Source organism: Octodon degus, unplaced genomic scaffold, assembly GCF_000260255.1.
Source record: "Octodon degus isolate 3935 unplaced genomic scaffold, OctDeg1.0 scaffold00101, whole genome shotgun sequence".
In the NCBI taxonomy this organism is placed as follows: Eukaryota; Metazoa; Chordata; class Mammalia; order Rodentia; family Octodontidae; genus Octodon; species Octodon degus.
This window is the reverse complement of record NW_004524677.1, coordinates 9186308-9204537: the sequence shown is the minus strand read 5'-3', so window position 1 is coordinate 9204537 and position 18230 is coordinate 9186308. Positions and strand designations below refer to the sequence as shown.

Below are 18230 nucleotides of genomic sequence, written 5' to 3'. Positions count from 1 at the left end.
GTACATACTAAAATATATCTTCTTTTGCAGGCCTGGAGTTCACAACCAGCTCCATTGCTCTGCCTTGAGCCAGCTACGGCTCCCTCCCAGAAGGCACGCAGGTGCCTGCAGAAGGGGAGGCGCGGCTCTCCCACGCGGGACTTTATGAACGCATGCTTTTGGAAGTGCTGTCTCTTGTTGTCTTTTGCTGTGGAAATGCAAATGTACAATATAAGCTGTTACTCAGAAAAGGCACAAAGAAAAAGTGCTTTTTTTTTTTTTTTTTTTGCAAAAAGTGTTCCCCTACAAAAAAAATGTGACCTCCTAGGGAGGACAGATGTCGCTAAGGTCAGAAGTCTTGGAGGAGATGTACTCAATACATAGCTGGTGACATGAGTCTGTAGAGCACAGGGTGGGCAGCCCACAGATTCAGCCATCTGGGCCATGATTCTGTTTAATCTGTGTATTCAGAGACAGACAGTGAGATAAAGACACAGAGAGACAGGCAGAGAAGAGAGGGAGAAAACAGAGACACAGACAGACAGACAGAACCAGACACAGACACATACAGAGACAGATACCATGGCCGAACTGTAAAGGCGACAGACCCTAATTTGCGCCTGACTTGTTCTGTATTGTGCAACAATAACCATCCGCAGTAGCATGAGAGCGCGACTCACCCTGCTCATCCTGCAGCTTTCCAAGGCACTGCTGAGCCTGCAGCAGGAGCAGCAAGAGCGGGCGCCTGACACCGAGGACCTCGGCCTCAGCCCTCACCTGGCCATTTCTGCCAAGGCTGAACGTCTACCAGGATCTGCCCTCAGTCCTAACTCGGCCCACCGTAGAGAAATCAACCCACACCAAACTGGGCACACACGGAATCTGGCTTTGATGGTCCTTCCCCTGTCCACCACTAAAGCCACTGGGGGAACCCCCATCACCACAGGACGGATACAGGGAGGCCTGCTCGAGGAGCAGCAGCACACAGCACCTCCTAGGGGCTAGCCCCTCGCTGCCCTCTAAATGTTCAAAGATAAAATGTTCGAAGAAATTCAGAGAGCCAGCTTGGCAGGACCACAGCCATCCTGGGTCCTAAGGACCATGCCTGACCCCGAGTGACCCCGCTGGCTTGTCACCAGGCCATTTCCCAGTGTGCTATACATAAACAAAACCACTGGAGTGCTGTGTGGACCTTTACAACTGGACTCTGCCACTGCCAGCACCAGGGATGTGCTGGAAGCCTTGGATATCAACTTCAGACAAACCACACACATTCCAGCGTGGGTGAAGTCACGCTGCACACCGCCCATGCTAAGCACTGCCTTCTCCAGCCCAAGGCAAGGAGAGCTACTGATCTCCGGGCCGCTACGGCCACGTGCTTCTACGCCCACAACACACACAGAGTGCAGTCTTCCATCCGTCTCCTTCCTCGTCCTGGTCTCATGGAACCTGGGGGCAGGTGCTCACACACTGGGACCGAGTTGCCCCGGAAGTATATATGCTTGCAGTACAAGAGATTGCACTCACTGGGGAGCAGGGACACACGTGGGAGGCGTCTCCGCCTTCATTTCCCCTCCCACTCCCGGCATCCACTCCTTGTCTCCATCCTTCTTCCTGCTGGCTGGCTTACTGAGCTCTTTGCCAAGCACCTAGTGGCTTCACGTGTGTGTAAGAGTGCGTTTCTTATCAGTACTCCTTAGCACAGAAATTGATGTGCACCTTCTTTTTAAAGTAGTAAGAAAGAGGGCCAGCTAAGTAGCTCAGCGGATTGAAGCACCTGCAAGCAGGCACAGGGGCCAGGGATGGATCCAGGGGCCTGCTGTGCCGGCACCATCCCCGCGGCACACTGAGACTGCAATTGAGACTGTGCATGGTGGCACGCGCCCATAATCTCGGCTCTTGGGAGGCTGTAAACAGGTGGATCACTATGCATCTGATCCCTAAAATACAAAAAAAACACTCTGCAGATCTTTCCCTAAAATAAAAAAAAAATTAAAAACATAAGTAAAAAAAGAGGAATAGGATGAAAAATGAAAGGTATATGAGAAAAGAATCTGAATAAACAGAAAAATAAACACAAATGGAAGTTACAAAGCAAGTAATAGAATAGGTGCCAAATAGTCCTAATTTTCTCCACAGAGAAACTGCAAAGATACGATCCAATGTGCATTCTAATATGCATAAAATCAGGTAAGGAAGGCCGGCAGACTACAGTCAGTGCTAGTAGATGTGCTGCGTTAATATTGGGCATAAGCCAAAACCAAACAGAATCAAATGCTCATGGAGCTAAGCCAGGTGACGTTGGACATGTGTTCATTAACTAACATACGTGCAGAAGACTTAGATGGGAAGAAACCTGTTACTTTACTCTCTACTGATCCACATATCTGAGAGGCAGAAACAAGAGAAAGAGAACAGTTACAGATCCCCAGAGCTTAAAATTTTACAGGAAATGTAACCTGCATCTCGTGGAAGGGCAGGGAATGACAGAAAGTGGGAACGCTGCTGCCTGGAAGGGAGGGCCTTGGCATAGAGAACAGGAGAGTGGGGATGTCACCTTATTCCTCCTGCAGGGTGCTGTCCTCTTGTAAGAGACTGACACAGAGGTCTCCACGTACAAGGCTGCATTTTGTACCCTCTGATCCACTCTGCAAGCTGAAAACTATTCTAAAATTTGTCATTTTTAAAATGGTACATTCCCTAAAATCATAAGTCAAAGACATGGGCAAATAAGATCAATAGCTTAAGAAGGGAAAAAACAAAGAATTGAATGGAGGAGAAAAATATTTTCCACAAACAATTTTTTTTATAAATCCAAACTAATTGCCAGAGCTATGAGAATAGACAAAAAAGCTTAACAAATGTGCCAGATAAAAATGATTAACACAAAAATTGCTCACACCTCTGTACATTAGCAACATATAATCAGGAAACATAGTTTTTTAAAGATGTTTATAAATAATCTATAAGAAATACAGAGTTGTAGTATTTTCACAAGGGAAATTCAAATCTATACAGGTATAAAAGAAGTTTGCAGTGGATGGGGAAGCAAAGTGCCCAGGACACAAGGCAACATTATAAGGAATCAATTTTCCTCAATATGATCTATGTGAGGTGGGATTGAAGAAAAGTATTAATATTTTACAGTTTATATCAGAATAAACGACACACGCCTAGCCCTTGAAGCCCTCCTGTCATGCTGAATGCACCTGTCCCTCTTGCTGCCACTCTCTGAAGCAGTTCTGAAGCTGCCCTTCCCGGAGTGTCCGCAAGTGCCCTGTGAGGCAGCCTGGCTCTCCTGAATTCACTCCCAGTGTCTGCTGCTCCCTGCCGTCTCGCCTTTGCAGCTGAGTGAGGGCACGCACACAGTGCCAGGCCTGCCGAGTGGGTGGGTGAGGACACGCTGCGTACTCCTAGGAGGCTGCCTCAGCCTGGCTGGCAGCTGACAGCAGCATTCTCCCTGTTCTTGATCACTCCATGTGAAGACATCATTGAAGGGACCTGCGGAACTGCTTCTGGAAGTGACAAGATTGAGCATGTTCATGGTGGGGGGAAAGCTTTAGGGAGGCTTGTTGGTCGTGTGTCTTTTAATATCATAATGCTTTAAAAAAAAAAAAAGTCACTATATTGTTCAATAAGCTCTTGAACACCAAAACATCTTGGGATAAAAAACTGTCATGGTTTACAAAGGGCTTTACAATTTAAATTGAACAAATATATTAAAAAGGCAAAATAGCTGAGGCTTTCCCTCAGGAGAAGACAGTGAGTCGAGACTTCTCCAACACAGGCCTCAATAATACCACAGGGAAAGAGAGTCCTTCAGCATCAGTGGACAGAACTGACAAAGGAGAGGAACAGACGGGGCCCAGCGATACCAGAGCTCAGGCAACAGCCCCACGTGGGGGCAGCTGCCTGCCACATCCCTCTGCACAGGTGAAAACTCCGTCAGTGACCATGAGCTACCTCTGCATGCCCCGAAGTAAACCCGCAGCGCCCACGCAATCCAACAGGTCAAGAATTTAAACATGTGTATCCCAAAGTTTCTGATCAAGGAGATTATGGGGCCACAGAAGAAAGTGATCGATGATGTAGAGTGTGCCTAAGAAGAGTCACATGGAGAGAAAACATTCTCCCAGGCTTTCACAGAGAGCAAATTGGTCAAGCAATGGCCGTGACTCATCCACATGGCTGACAACTGACAAAGAATCTACAAAGTGCTGTACAGGGTTTCAGGATAAATCCTGAGGGTATTTGACTGACCTTATCAGATCCAAAAGCTACAATTCTTGTTACATAGGTCTTGCTTTATCTTGGTCTTAACCATCCAGCAGGAAAGTATAAAGCCATGGTGTTATGTTAAGCTGTAGGGGACTCAGGTCAACAACTTCTGACATTGCCAGTCATGTAGAAGACCCAATACTATTATGGATTACTGAAATATTTTGGAATATTTTGCTGAGTAAACACACCTATAATATTTAAGTTACAGAACTAAACAAAAAAGGGGCTATAGATGAACGACCATTTTGTTTCTGTGCATTCAAAATGATATACAACTACATTCTATCTATCTATCTATCTATCTATCTATCTATCTATCTATCTATCTATCTATCTATCTCTTTGGAACCGGGGATTGAACTCAGGCCCTTGCACTTGCCAGGGAAGTGCTTATTCTACTGAGGCATCTCCCCTTCCTGGCTCACAGATACATTCTCTTAATTCAGTGAATAGAAGTGTTTGTTCTAATAGTGTTTGTAAATAGGATATCATGTCTGCATCTCATACAACAAATAACCACTAGGAAGACAGTATGCAATGTGTTAATTATTGAAACTGTCCTACTAATTTGATTTGAAACTGTCCCATTGCTATTTGTCTCTCCATAAATTATGGAAAAAAAAGAATTTAAACGTGGAAGGCAAAGTCCTATTGGCACAACAGATGATCAAACCAACAAGAATGACATGAGTGCCTGTCGCACACAAAAGGAAGTAGTCGTGGCTGTGGTAAACCCGAGTAGCTCTCATCTTTGGAATTAATGATAAGCTTCAATTCACACACATCACCAAAATCGAAATGTGCTGACAGCGCTGCACAACAGAATTGTTGGTATGTTCTGGTGTAACTCAACTGGTTATAGCGACTCCCTTGACTCCAGCTAGTAGCACTGAAGACATTCTACCTGCACATGGCCATCTCACCATCCCTGGATATCTCCTTGGCTTTCTTGCGCTTGTTCACAAAGGAATCAAGGAAGCTAAGGACTGTTGAAAAGAAGAGGCCTAAAGCCATAGTCGCTGTACTAAAATACATTGAAAAAGAGACTTAAAAGAATGGCAAGGTACAGAGCGGAATACTAGATATCAAAGAGCATAAATGATCTAAGTTATAAGAAACAACATAAATTAATTTTGAAAAAATAAAACATTGTTAGACTTGGCAAGCTAACTCCCTAATTCCTTTTCTTTCTTTGCATTTTAAATTTTGGGGCAGAATCTCAACAACAGTTTAAATTGCACAGGCTGGGCTCAAAGCTGAGGTACTCCTTCCTCAGAAAGCTGGGATTCAAAAAAAAAAAAAAAAGGAAAGAAAGCTGGGATTATAGCCACGTGCTACCATACTGGGCTTGAGTAAGAGACTTTTGGGAGTATGGAAGCTAGCTCCAGCTTTCCAAGGCCTGAAGTCAGCGAGGTGAGGGAAACAAAAACAATAGGACATGCATAATCACAGAAGGAAAAAATCGTGAAGAAAGCAAATGGATGGGAAAGATAAGAAGTGTGGTGACAGTAGGGACAGTTTATCTCATCTGCACTGAAATATTTATGTATACATCAAAGACCAAATAACCCTGCAAAGAAGTGAAAGTGAAGTATTTTCTTAGCACATAAACACCATGAAGAGAGAAATCTCCAAGAGGCCTGACCTTGAGCAGCGTGTCCACAGAGGAGGTAAAGAGTGCTATTTGTGTGACCTGTGATAGGTGGCCCTCCACTGGGCGAAGCATTCCAGCGGGTTCTGGCTCATGATGCTGCCAGCGACGTGAAGGGAAGTCCTATCTGGCAAGTAGCCCGAATTCACAGTTGCGCTCTCAGAATACATTTCTTCCTTGCAATGAAATATTTAAACCTTTTGTTCATGTGTGAGTGAGTGTGTGTGTGTGTGTGTGTGTGTGTGTGTGTGTGTGTATGGGTGTACGTGTATCTACATAATATACACGATAGATATGTATCAGCAAAAATTATCTAAGTGATTGCAAAAAATCAGACAACATTGCATATATATCTGAGCCTTCTGCTGTAACATAAAGAACTTAAATGGAATGGAATTTAAATAAGATCATTAGTTCTTAGACCACCCGAGAAACAAAAAGAAGATGCTACTGAACATAATGTCAACGAAGCGGCCGGGATGGCAACAGCGGCGCCCATCTGCAGGGATTCCCAGGGGGAGAACTTACTTGCATATGTCATCTTCTGGGTCCTCCAGCCCAAACCGCTCATCAAATGTAAGCTGTATCCACACATTCTCCTGCACTGCTACTAATCTCCACACCAAGACCGTGTTCCGCGGGTAGGCGTGGGGAAACCTGGGGCTGTGGATCGTCCCGTTAGAGGCCACAGTGATCACTCGTTCATGCTGGGGATTCTGTACTCCTGCAGCGAAAACACAGTCAGAGGCACACACTGAGATCACGCATTGCAGAAGTCATGGCAAGACAAGACTTCATTCTTCAAATTTTGCCCCAAACAAGTTAAATATACAATAAGTCCAGTATTGTTTATTTCAGAATTTATACAGAATGGTGATTTAATTTTATTGAAAAAAAAACACCTCACTGTCTTTGTACCTGAAAAGATACACAACTAGTCTGTATAAATCTATTTACCAAAATGTTAATCACCAACCCTTTCGGAATGCAAAAATCATAATAAAGCTGAGTTAAGGTTCCATTTACCAAGAAATTATCAAGTATGAGCTTATTGCAGCAAGAATAAATTTCAGGTTCTAGGGCCACGTAGATAGCTCGTTGGTCTAAGTGCCTGCCTAGGCAAGTGCAAGGATCCAGGTGCAGTCCCGAGTACCACGTGCCTAGCTGGCCCTGCCCCCGCGTGCACTGAGCCTGCTACTGTATCCAGGCATGGTGATGCACACCTGCAGTCCCAGTGCTAGGGCGGCTGAGACAAGATGATTGGCAAGAGTCCGAGCTGCATAGTGAGAGCCTGTAGCAAGTACATTTAAAAAAAAAAAAAAAACTGTCTTTTATTTAACTTCTAATATGATTTCTTACCAATTTTTAAAAGTCTTAAGCAACTGCATCCGGAACACAGAAAGTAAAGTCATAGCAGATATGCCACACTTAATTCTAGTGTAACTCTTACATACTCTTACTATCAAGAGAATGATGAATATTAAATATTAAAATTAAATTCATAAACTATTTCCAAATATTTGTTTTTAAACTAGGCTAGCTTCATACTCTTTCAGTTTTCCTCCAATAATCTACATATTTATACGTACAAAAGTGGCTTATATTTTGGCATCTAATACTTTAATGCATTAATTTTCTAAGTAACTATTAAATTTACTACCACTGTCTCTAAAAGCCAACATTTTACATCCAAAGTACTGCTCGCAAACACAGCAGTATCTACTTTTCATATACAGTCTAGAAAACTGAGTGGCTATTAAATGAGCTGAATGCTATTTTTATATCCAGTTTAAAAAGTTCATGGCTAGAACACATATACTTAAATTTGTGCTTGCACCCTTTCTGTGCATAATTCCTAACTTCATTAGACTATAATTAAATATGCTTTAGAGACTAACAATCTAGTTTCTATTTGTGGTAAAAGAATTGTAAATTTTCTTTTAAGTTAAATTGTTGCTCCCTGAAAATTCATCCCAACATGCAATGAGCCTTGCCCCCATGCACAAACGATTCTCAGATGACTGTCGGCTTTATGAGAATCTCAAGCAACTGGGCCTATAATTAAGGATGGGAAGAAAGAGGGAAGAAGGATGGAGGAAGGAATGGGGAAACCAGGCAGGCGATGAACACTAAATGCCACCAAATGAACACTCTACATTTACAGTTCTGTTGTTTAAACATGTACCTTCTCAAACCTATAACTTTACTAGTATTTTAAGGATGAGATAAATACATAGGGTTTGGGACTATTTTAATGAAACTTTTTTCCTATATTCAAGGAAGGATTTACTCAAAGTGCCAAAGAAATAGGACTTAGGTCTGCAGCCATATCAGTGAACGACTGAAATGAACTTTTTCACAATGTATTCTGAGATAAGAGTACATTTTACATATCTGAGATAATAAAAGAGAAAATCTTTGTAAATGCTAAATTTTAAAAATTATACAAAATGTCAAAATTCCTGACTACTCTTCTTAAGGTAAATATACTAAAAACTAAAACAAAGCAAAAAGAGAAAAGGGCAAAGATTAACTATAAATTTTGTAAAATTACTATGTACATTTATACAACCCAATTGTTTAGATACAGCCTATATCTGTATGTTTTAAATCAGTTTAGCAATAAAACCAAAGCATTTCCATAATATGTGGCACTTACTACATGCTCTTGGAGTTTTAAAAGATTAATTTATTATAGGTGAAAGAGTCGTAGAAAGCACAGCAGTCCTAGAAAGCAACAAAGTCTTGACAGCTCAAAACGTTACAGTAATAAAGGGTAACACAAAAACAAGAGATTCAAGGTGCCATGAAATCCATGGAGCATAAAGAAACCTTGACTTTAAGCTAATATTTTAAATGGACATTTCCAGAAAAGAGCTGTAGGACTGAAAATAAGGCAGAAGAGAACAACCTCCCCATCTTGGCTTAGTTCTAAGGAGTCTCACTGTCTTGTTTCACAAAGACAGTAGCGATCTCCCTCAGAGCCCCCAGATGCCCCAGCAGGCGTTTAGGGTCTTCACTTGCAGGTTGCTGAGGAGTCCCTGCAGCTCTTTCTAACCTTTATTTGACAAGCACATATAATCACTGGTCTTCTTTGCATTTGTGCACTCTTCTGTCTGTCTGTCTGTCTGTCTGTGATAAATACTTCCTTACGTTAATCTTGTTTTTTTCAACTAATAACATACTTCCTTTTAACATCAGTTAAAAGCTTACAGCATATGACACATGTACACACAACTATGCAAACATACACAGAGATACCCACTAACTTCATGGTTCAGTAAATTTTGGCCTTAAAACATCACAGCAATTTCTTCCCAACCTTATTTAATTAGAGAAAATATATATTCAAATTTCACAACAGTGATAAATATATCCCCATCAACTGAATTGACAAGAAGCATCTGGCAGACATGCTTTCTATTTTAAATTCTGACCAAAGTGTCAAAGTAAGATATTACACACACTAAACAAAAAACTCAGACTCTAGTTTTTGTTCCACTATAAGCGCAATGTCCTATCTTTCAGAGCATTTCTCAGATCTTTAGGATAATATCAAGACAAAAGAAAACCAACAAAACTATCATTACCTCAAACTACAAATTAAAGGACTAACAAGCAGTATGGGGAAATAGTGGAGTGGATTGCTATACTAAGTAAACTACAAAACTGATAAAATTATCCAAGATACACCTCGTGGAAATTCCTGGACACCTCATCTCACAAGGTTGTCCATCATTGTACCTCCAGAAAGTGAAGTTTGAAAGTTAAATTCTGAGAGGCTGTGTATGTCAGATACCGTCCATGAGCTTAGGACACCAGACACTAGGCAAAGGCCTGCCTTTTTAATGGGAGTATTGCCAGGACTGTGACTTTTATCACCTCTGGTGCAGGTATTCTAATAAATTAATATTCAACAAACAAAACTGAGTTCAAATGCTAACCCTTTAGAACACGATTGTTGATTGACAACACACTTTGGGACTATGTATTTTAATCATATGCATGTATTTCTTTTCTTTTCTTTTCTTTCTTTTCCCATCATGCTAGGATTTCCAAAAGGCACATGACATTTACTGAAAATCCATAACCAGAATCTAATTCAGTGCTCAGAACATGTAATTACCTAATATGCACTGAAAATATAAGGAAAGTTGATATGCTGCAGTGACAGAAAACAATTTTACATGTCATGTTCATATTTCATTCCTTATGCCTCTAAGTTTCCAGAGACTTTAAAAATAAATATATAAACATTTTAAAATGAGTACCTCCATTAAGGTACCTCCATTCACACGAAATTGGTGTCCTACTCGAAGTTTATCTGTTGTTATCCACACACAAGGTTACGCATGTATGTACATTTACATATGCATTATGTATAATTACATATGTATATGTAATACGTATATTTAATATAGATATGTATATATTTGATGAAGGTAATAAGTCCTAGAATTCTCATTATACAGACTTGCCTTTTTCTCAGTATGCCTCCATATTTCTGAAAATATTTCATGTCCTATAACCTCAGCGCACCCTTACAATGCCTGAGTTATAGTTAACAAAGTTCAAACTATGAACCAGTTGACAACACAGTGAGTCCCTTTAGGCAAGTGCCTTCATAGCTGAGTTTTCCTACAAAGGAGATAAATGACATGAGAGCTGTTTAAAGTTTAAAAAAAAGTTTAAAAGTTAAAAAATAATGTTACAAAGCAGTCCATAAATAAAAGAGAAACACTTCACTGATACATCGCGGACAGAATGAAAAAGAAAAACTGCCAAGCAGGACCAGGATCGGACCCGGATCCGCAGGGCGCGCGGCGCAGGAGCCAGCAGGGGTGCGCGGAGGCGTGACCCCAGGCGGACTTACACTGCTCCCGCGTGCGCTCGCTGAAGACGCGGCGGCGGCGGCGGGAGGAGAGCCTACGGAGACGCTGAGCCCTTCTGGTGCTACCCTTAAAACACGGTCTAAACTTGGACTCTAAGGAGAAGCTCCGCGTCGGGCCCTTCCCCTCCTCCCACTCGGGCAGCCGCAGCTTCCGCGTGCTGCGGGCCACTGCGCAGCTTCGGGGTGCAGAGAGGCGGCCTTGCTCCCCATCCCCCGCTGCCAGCCACCGGGAAGCCCAGCTCCGGGGACAGTCTGGGTGGAGTCGGCCAGAGACCCCGGAACCCAAGGTAAGCCCGTTCCCTCCATCGCTCGGGTCGCTGCAATGGGCCAATGCGAAGGAGCCATGGCTTTTTTATTCTCAACATCCGAGTAAACAATTTGGGGTGAAGACTCGAAATCCATACTACAGTGGCCGTGTAACCCTTGATGGTGGAATCCAGTTTGGTGAGATCGGCTGTACAGGGGCGGTGCGTGTCAGCGGACAGAGAAGGGGACCCGAGACTTAGCTCACACCTCGCAAGGGAGACCCTCGCCGCGCGCGTGGGGTTTCCTGTGAGCCGAGCGCGGCTGAGCCTGCCAGGCGGGCCTGCTGTCATTGGCGCCGCCTTCTCGCTCTTCATTCCGCCCGGTTCACGCAGGAAGAGACCCAGCACCGAAGCGCTGCGCATCGTTCGCTAGCGAGGTGTGCGATTCAGAAACAGTAAAGCTTTGAGAACATGGCGTTGCAGTCCCAGGGTGGTTGCAAAATAGTTTATTCTGGCTCTATAAGAGACTCTAAAGTAAAGGCTCAACTATGCAGACAAACTATCAATAATTTTCACATCTATTACGGCACAGAATAAACACAAAAATATATAACAGACTCTTTAAAGCCTTTACATACAACAGTTAGCAACACACACACACACACACACACACACACACACAAATACACATGGTGATGGAGTGAGACACATTTAGGTAATACTGTAACTTTTTTTTTTTTTTGGAACCGGGTATTGAACTCAGGCCCTTGCGCTTCCAGGGAAGCACTTATTCCACTGAGCCATCTCCCTGGTCCTCCATACTGTAACTTTTATTATCCTAAGCTGTACATTATGTCATAGACCACAAAGAGGCTAGAAACCTGAGCATATGAAAGAAATAAAGAGTAATTCATATTCTAAAGCAAACATTCACCTAAAATATGAAGGAGTCAGCTTCTTCATAGTTGAGCTAATCTTCCCAGGTTACATCATTTTATCAACTAGATAAAATGGTCTTTAATAAAAAAGTGGCTATGCCTAACCATGAAGATTTTCAGCATCTTGCGTTCAAGAATTGGCCCAAATGCAACCAGAAGCAATATTCCTCAGCAATCACCAGCTTCAGGACCATTTTCAGCCCAAGATCGAGGAGCAGAAGGACTACAGGTATGGAAAGAGGAAGGAACGCACTCCGCTGGGTGCACACAGAGGCTCAGAGCAGGGGTTTCACCAGTCCAGCAGACTTGAGAGGGAGGCTTTCCCCCAGCCCGATCCTCACTGGCTCGCCAGCCTCCAGGGAAGTGCCTACTTCCTTGTCTTCTGAGTCCAGGGAGGACTCAGGTGTCCGGCAAGATGGACACTGTCAGGTACCACACAACATGAAAACCCCTCTTTGGTGTACTTGCACTGTTGACCTGAGCCTTGTCCCCAGCCAGTGAGTGATCCAGCTCTGTGCAGGACCTCCTGGGACCTGCGCACACCTTCTCAGCACAGCAGGTCCCTGAAAATGCTTGCCGGGGGTCCAATGAAAGATGGAGGCTGCACCCATGCCATCTGTAAGTACACTCATCTTACTTCTGGAAGAAACAGAACAGTGTCCAAAGACATGGAGCCAAGACTGCAAGCAAATGTGGGGCAAAGAGTGCAGACAAGGAAACTGCCCATAAAATGCACCAGCTGTGCTTCATCCAGCGGCAGCAACTGCAGTAGCTCTAATTATCTAGATAACGGGCATTTACTCCTATTCACAAGTCAGCACACAGCTTTTTAAAGCAAGATGTGTCAAAGTATCTTAGCTATCACATTTGTGTCTTTTCCTTCCTTCTTTTCTCCTTTTCCTCATCCAACTTGTTCTTTCCTTTTGAGCACTTTCTTTCCCCTTCCCAATATCTGTTGTACTGTAGGGATTTGCTTTAAAAACAACTACATTAATCTTTCAAAATACAGAATTACTTAAAGATCTATTGTCACACAACCACAAAGACCGTCAAAGCGTTTATTTTGTAGCTGCCGTCATACAGCGACATGTGATCGCAATGCCGTAAGCTTGTTAAAAGTAAACCAGTCTAACTTCAAAAGACTGGTAAGAGGAAGAGGAATGTCAAATTATACAAAACAAAACACTGCCATCAATGTGTCTTAAGATTTAGTCATCAATTAACAAGAAAGATTTATTCAGCAGTTCCCACTAAGTGAAATTAAAAAAACAAAAAAAAAACCAAAACAAACAAACAAAAAAAAACCGGAACTAAATGATACCTTGACAAAGAAGCATACAGCTTGCTTTTGCTAAATCATAGCACTCCAAATGACTCATTAGATAAAGTTATTTTCAACATGTCAGAAAATGTACAAAAATGAAAATGTACAAAAATGAAAATGTAAGAATTGCAATCGATAGACGGCACGGTAGAGATTATCAGAATTTGAAAAGAGCACTGGGGCGTCCAGACAAGTACAGAGAAATCTAGACACGCTGAGAGGACAGGGCTGGGGGAGAGGAAGGCAGTCCTGTCTCCAGTGGTTCACGCTGAAGAACCAGGTAAGACTGTCCCGTGACCCGAACACCTGCTCTCGCGCCACCACGGGTCTGGCATGTCAAGCTTCACTGTGTGCGGGGACAACAGAGTGTATGATAATGAAAGTTGAAACATGTGGCATACACAAAAGCATGTGCTTTGCTTACCTTTTAAATGTTCTTTCTCCTCTTTTCTATGCCAGTCCAGACGCTTGGGGATAGTTCCTCCCTGCCAGTAGACGGAGATAGTAAAATTGAGTCTTTGGGTGACCTCAAACCCTAATCTAGGTGGTTCTGAGACTTCAATTTCATACTTTGGAAGTTTAAAAAAATGATTGAAAGACACATAAAGCTTGTCAAAAATCTGAGTCAGGCAAATGAGCAATTTTCTTCCTGGTCATCTGCACTGATTGTACAGGAGAGGATCTGGCTGGCATAGAAAAATACAAAAGAAAAAGCATTGCTTGGTAGCACTCGGAGCCTGCCCAATCACTCAACTCATACTGTTTGCTGTCTACTCAGAATCGCTGGTTACTGGTTCGAGGTTCTCGTATACATTTTCTACTTAATGCTTTTAATAATCTAGTGAAGGGCTGGGGAGATAGCTCAGTGGAATAAGTGCTTGACTGGCAAGCATAAGGTCCTGAGTTCAATCTCTGATACCAAAAACATAAAAATAAAAAAAAAATCTAGTGAAGTCCTAAGTACTATCCTCGAATATCTTGTCCTTGAAACGGTATTTTTAAATCTCTGTCTGGTGGGCTGATCTTGCAGCCCATGTTTGCTTGGTCTCCCATGCATCACTGAACGGGCTCTCAGATTCAGGTTCAAAGATTAGTTCCTTCTTTCCATTGATAAAGGCACCACAGCACTGGAAAGTCATTGCTGGTGGTGAAATCTGACTTTCATTTATTTTTGTTTCAATTTAATACAAGAGCCCCCACAGTTTTCTAGGACGGAACCACAAAAATGAGAGTGTAGTAATCTCTAAAGATGCAAGGAATTATCAGACATGCAGCAGGATTCCAGAATAGGGGTTTACATGGAAAGGTCTCAGGACTGCACACTTGATATCAAACTCAGGGAGAAGGCACTGACATGTTTGTTTGCTGATAAGAGCTCACAAAGGCAAGAGAACTATAATTTCCCAAAAGCTGCTATATGAGGGCTGGTGAGATAGCACAGCAGACTAAGCACCTGCCTAGGCAAGCGCAGGGACCAGGGTTTGATCCCTGGCACCACATGCTGAGCTGGCCCCTCTCCCCGGCGCACTGAGCTGGCCGCCCAGACCGTGTGTGGTAGCGCATGTCTGTAATCCTAGTGCTGGGGAGGCTGAAACAAGAGGAGCACTATGAGTTTGAGCTTTGCCGTGAGACCCTGCACTAAATACATAAATAAAAGCTCCTACAAGAATATGTAAGTATCTCTTAAAGATGCAAAGAAGCAAACTGAAGAACACTCAAACTGAATTGAACACTGATGAAGTTTTTCTTACTGTGTCTCCAAATCACATACAATACACACCTAAAGAAACTTATACCAGCCGCAGAAACATCTGCCTTTTGGGCCCCTTCGCCAGAAAGTAGCTTTGTTCAGGCCACCACAGGCCCAGCAGATTGCAGCTCAAAGGCTGAGTGCTTAACGTGCCAGAGCTGTACCCTTCGACGCAGGTTTTGTGTCTGTCTCCCTTCTCTGGGTTCACATGAACATTCTAACGTCTGGCTGCATCTACTTGATGTTACAGAGTCACGCCAGAAGCACTCAGAGGCCGACAGTGCTGACTGTATAACTTCTTCCATCTTTTTTTTTTTTTTTTTTAACTTTGAAACAGAATCTCTCATTGGGTCACTAAGTTGCCCAGGTGGGGCTCAAACTCTTGATCTCCATGCCTCAGAGTGCTGGGATTATAGGCAAAAGTTTCCAATCACTGCTTTTTATGCGTGTTTAGTAAGAATTGACAAAAAGTATCACATTATAAATGAAAAGATAGCAGTAATCTGTTTTGATGACAGAAAGTATTAAACCCATCTTGGGATTATTTCACTACGTCTTCATGACCTAGAAAGTACAACCCTTCCAACAGTTGCAGAACTTCACCTCACAAGTACAGGTTCAGGAAAGAAGTTGTTCTTTGCTTTCTCAAATCAGAAGTCAAGAATTTGCTTTAGAAACAAGAGCCCCTCTTAGCAAGATGGGGCACCGCATACACACCACACATTCAAGGTTTTCTTTTGACCACTCCTTTCCCCCCATGGCCCCCAGGCCAAAACCTGTCTGCGGCAGTCTAATGCTCTTATGTTTCTGATCCAGACGTGAGACGCCGTGTGCTAAGCCCTGCTTTCCAGCCCTGTGCCATGGCAGGGTAGCACGGCAGTGCCATTCTGGGAAAAAGTGCAGCCACACGTGGTGAGCACGATGGAGAATGCCACGGGAAGGAAGCAGCAGAGACAGAAACAGACCTTACTGTGATTCACTAACTAATGCCTATAATCCTCTGCTCCTTTGTAATTGCTCTAATTATAAAACTAGCCTTCAAAATTCCTCAAGTATGTTCAACTGCTGAACCAAGTATTTGAAAACAAAAGCTGTTTTTTTGAACCTTTGAAGTCAGAGTCTTGGGAAAGTCTTCAGAATATGATGAAAGGTGCGGACACCCAAACCAGAAAATTATGCACCTAAATTTATCTTGCCAAGCTTGCACACAATAGCTCGGCGCGTCCAAGCACTTACCCAACACCCGAAACCATCTATTAACCACTTTAACTACCTGATGTTCAAGGCACAGCACACTTTCTCTAAGAATAGCACTGCCACTGTGAAGCAAAACACAACAGCAGCTCTTCATTCCACACACAGAGAAGCTACGGGGAGACTGAGTTTTATTGGGTTTGTTTATTATTTGTTCATATTGCAGTGCCCAGAATTGAACCCTTGTCCTCCCATATGGTATGCAGTTGTCCTACTACTGAGCTACAGTTACAGCCCTGTGTGGTGTCTGTGCGCACGTGCACACACACGTGAACACACACATGCACACATAAATATGCAGGCACACGCATAGTATACTATGTTTTGTACATAGAAACAATGACCAGATTTCATATGCTTTGAATGTAACTGTGAAAAACTATTTAATATACAGTTGTGGAAAATATACCTCCAATGAATCTGAGATTTATTACGGTTATTATTTAAGAAATAGTCTGGTGGTTATATAGTTAGGAATACAAAGCATCCTGGGGCCTGGGGCCTGCACGAGACCCTACATTCAATTCCAGCAGGGCATCCCCTCCAGCAATTAATTTTTTAGGCAAATTTTAAGGATTTGTTATCAAGAAATATTTCTGTGAAAGAATAAAATTCAATTCAATTCTACTCCTATATTTCAATGGAAGATTTACTAAGTTTCCTAAAATCTGAAGTAAGCCACCTTTCTAGCATAATTGAAAGGTAAGCAAATGTCATTTTAAAATTGTTTTCTATCTGTGAACCGCCAGCTGCCAGTGGGCACAGTCTGATAGCCACGAAAGCATCCTCAACGTACTCTGCTCCACCCTGTGGTATAGCTCCAAGCTTCCTACCACAGCCCACAAAACCACACCCTCTTGAATTGGACTTGTTTGTCCTTCAAGATTCTATCCTTGGTCCTTTCCTATGGTCTCAATTCCCTGGTAGTCTCAAGGCTTCTTGGATTTTGATGAACACTCCCTTGAGCATACACGAAATCGTTAGTGGCCTCAAGCTATCTTTCCAAGTGCCTAACTAGCGTTTGACTCCAGCACACCCTGTTCTAATCTCTACAGATTCACAAGCCCAACTTCCTCCTCTGCTTCATTTTCTAATTTTGTCATGGAATCACGCTTTTGTCTGACAGCCTCAGAAAAGTCACATCATTTTTAACTTTAACTTTGGTTTATGATAGTGTTGCCCATTTAGTGTGCTGAGGATGAAGTTTAAGTCAGACATGGTCAAGCACATGCGGTTAAGGCTCAGGGTGTATTTGTTGCTGTTGTCCTTGCAGTTTTCTTCAAGCAGGAGTTACTGAGCTGGTTCATACACTAATCTTCCTCTTCCCTTAGCATTGTAGCCCTTCAGCACATTTGTCTTATTTTCTCCAACAACAATATATTGTATACATGGCTGACGTAAGACTATTTTGAATGAATAGAGAATCTCATACTTGAGAGTCAGTTTAGGAAGTCAGTGATTTCATCTTCTTGTCTACTCATGTCTGTTCTCATTAGGCTCAGTCTGTGTGCGAGAAAAGTTTATAGTACAGCTGTTCTGGTTTGAATTTTGTTGTTTGTGTCTCCATAATCACACACCAAAGGTTAATTTTAGTATGAGTCAACTGTAAGTTTGCTTTTTCTACTTTTAAAACAATACACTCTGCACAGTGTCAGAAAGACTTTTTTAGATTTCACTTCATGATGTTTTAAAATATATATTGCATGAAACATAAATTATTTAGTTATGGTTCCAACTGTATTTAACTTCTTTTCCCCTGTGACAGCGAGGACTCTCATCACTTGCTGTGACAGTCAGCCTCTCCTCTGCCCCATGCGGCATGATGCTACACATGGGTAAATTAATTTCTGGCCTTTGTGCATTCTTTTTTTAAATTTTATTCATTTATTTATGTGTGTGTGTGTGTGTGTGTGTGTG

At 42.5% G+C, this 18230-nt stretch overlaps 1 protein-coding gene across 2 annotated transcripts in view; it reads right to left on the bottom strand.

The window, feature by feature from the left end:
- Nucleotides 1-18230, bottom strand: part of Pdgfc (platelet derived growth factor C) — a 195058-nt gene that overhangs the window by 81698 nt on the left and 95130 nt on the right. For both annotated transcript variants that reach the window (XM_023723629.1, XM_023723630.1), the window contains exon 2: nt 6440-6635. In XM_023723629.1, the coding sequence (XP_023579397.1) occupies nt 6440-6635 (196 nt within the window). The remainder of the gene's footprint in view (nt 1-6439; nt 6636-18230) is intronic.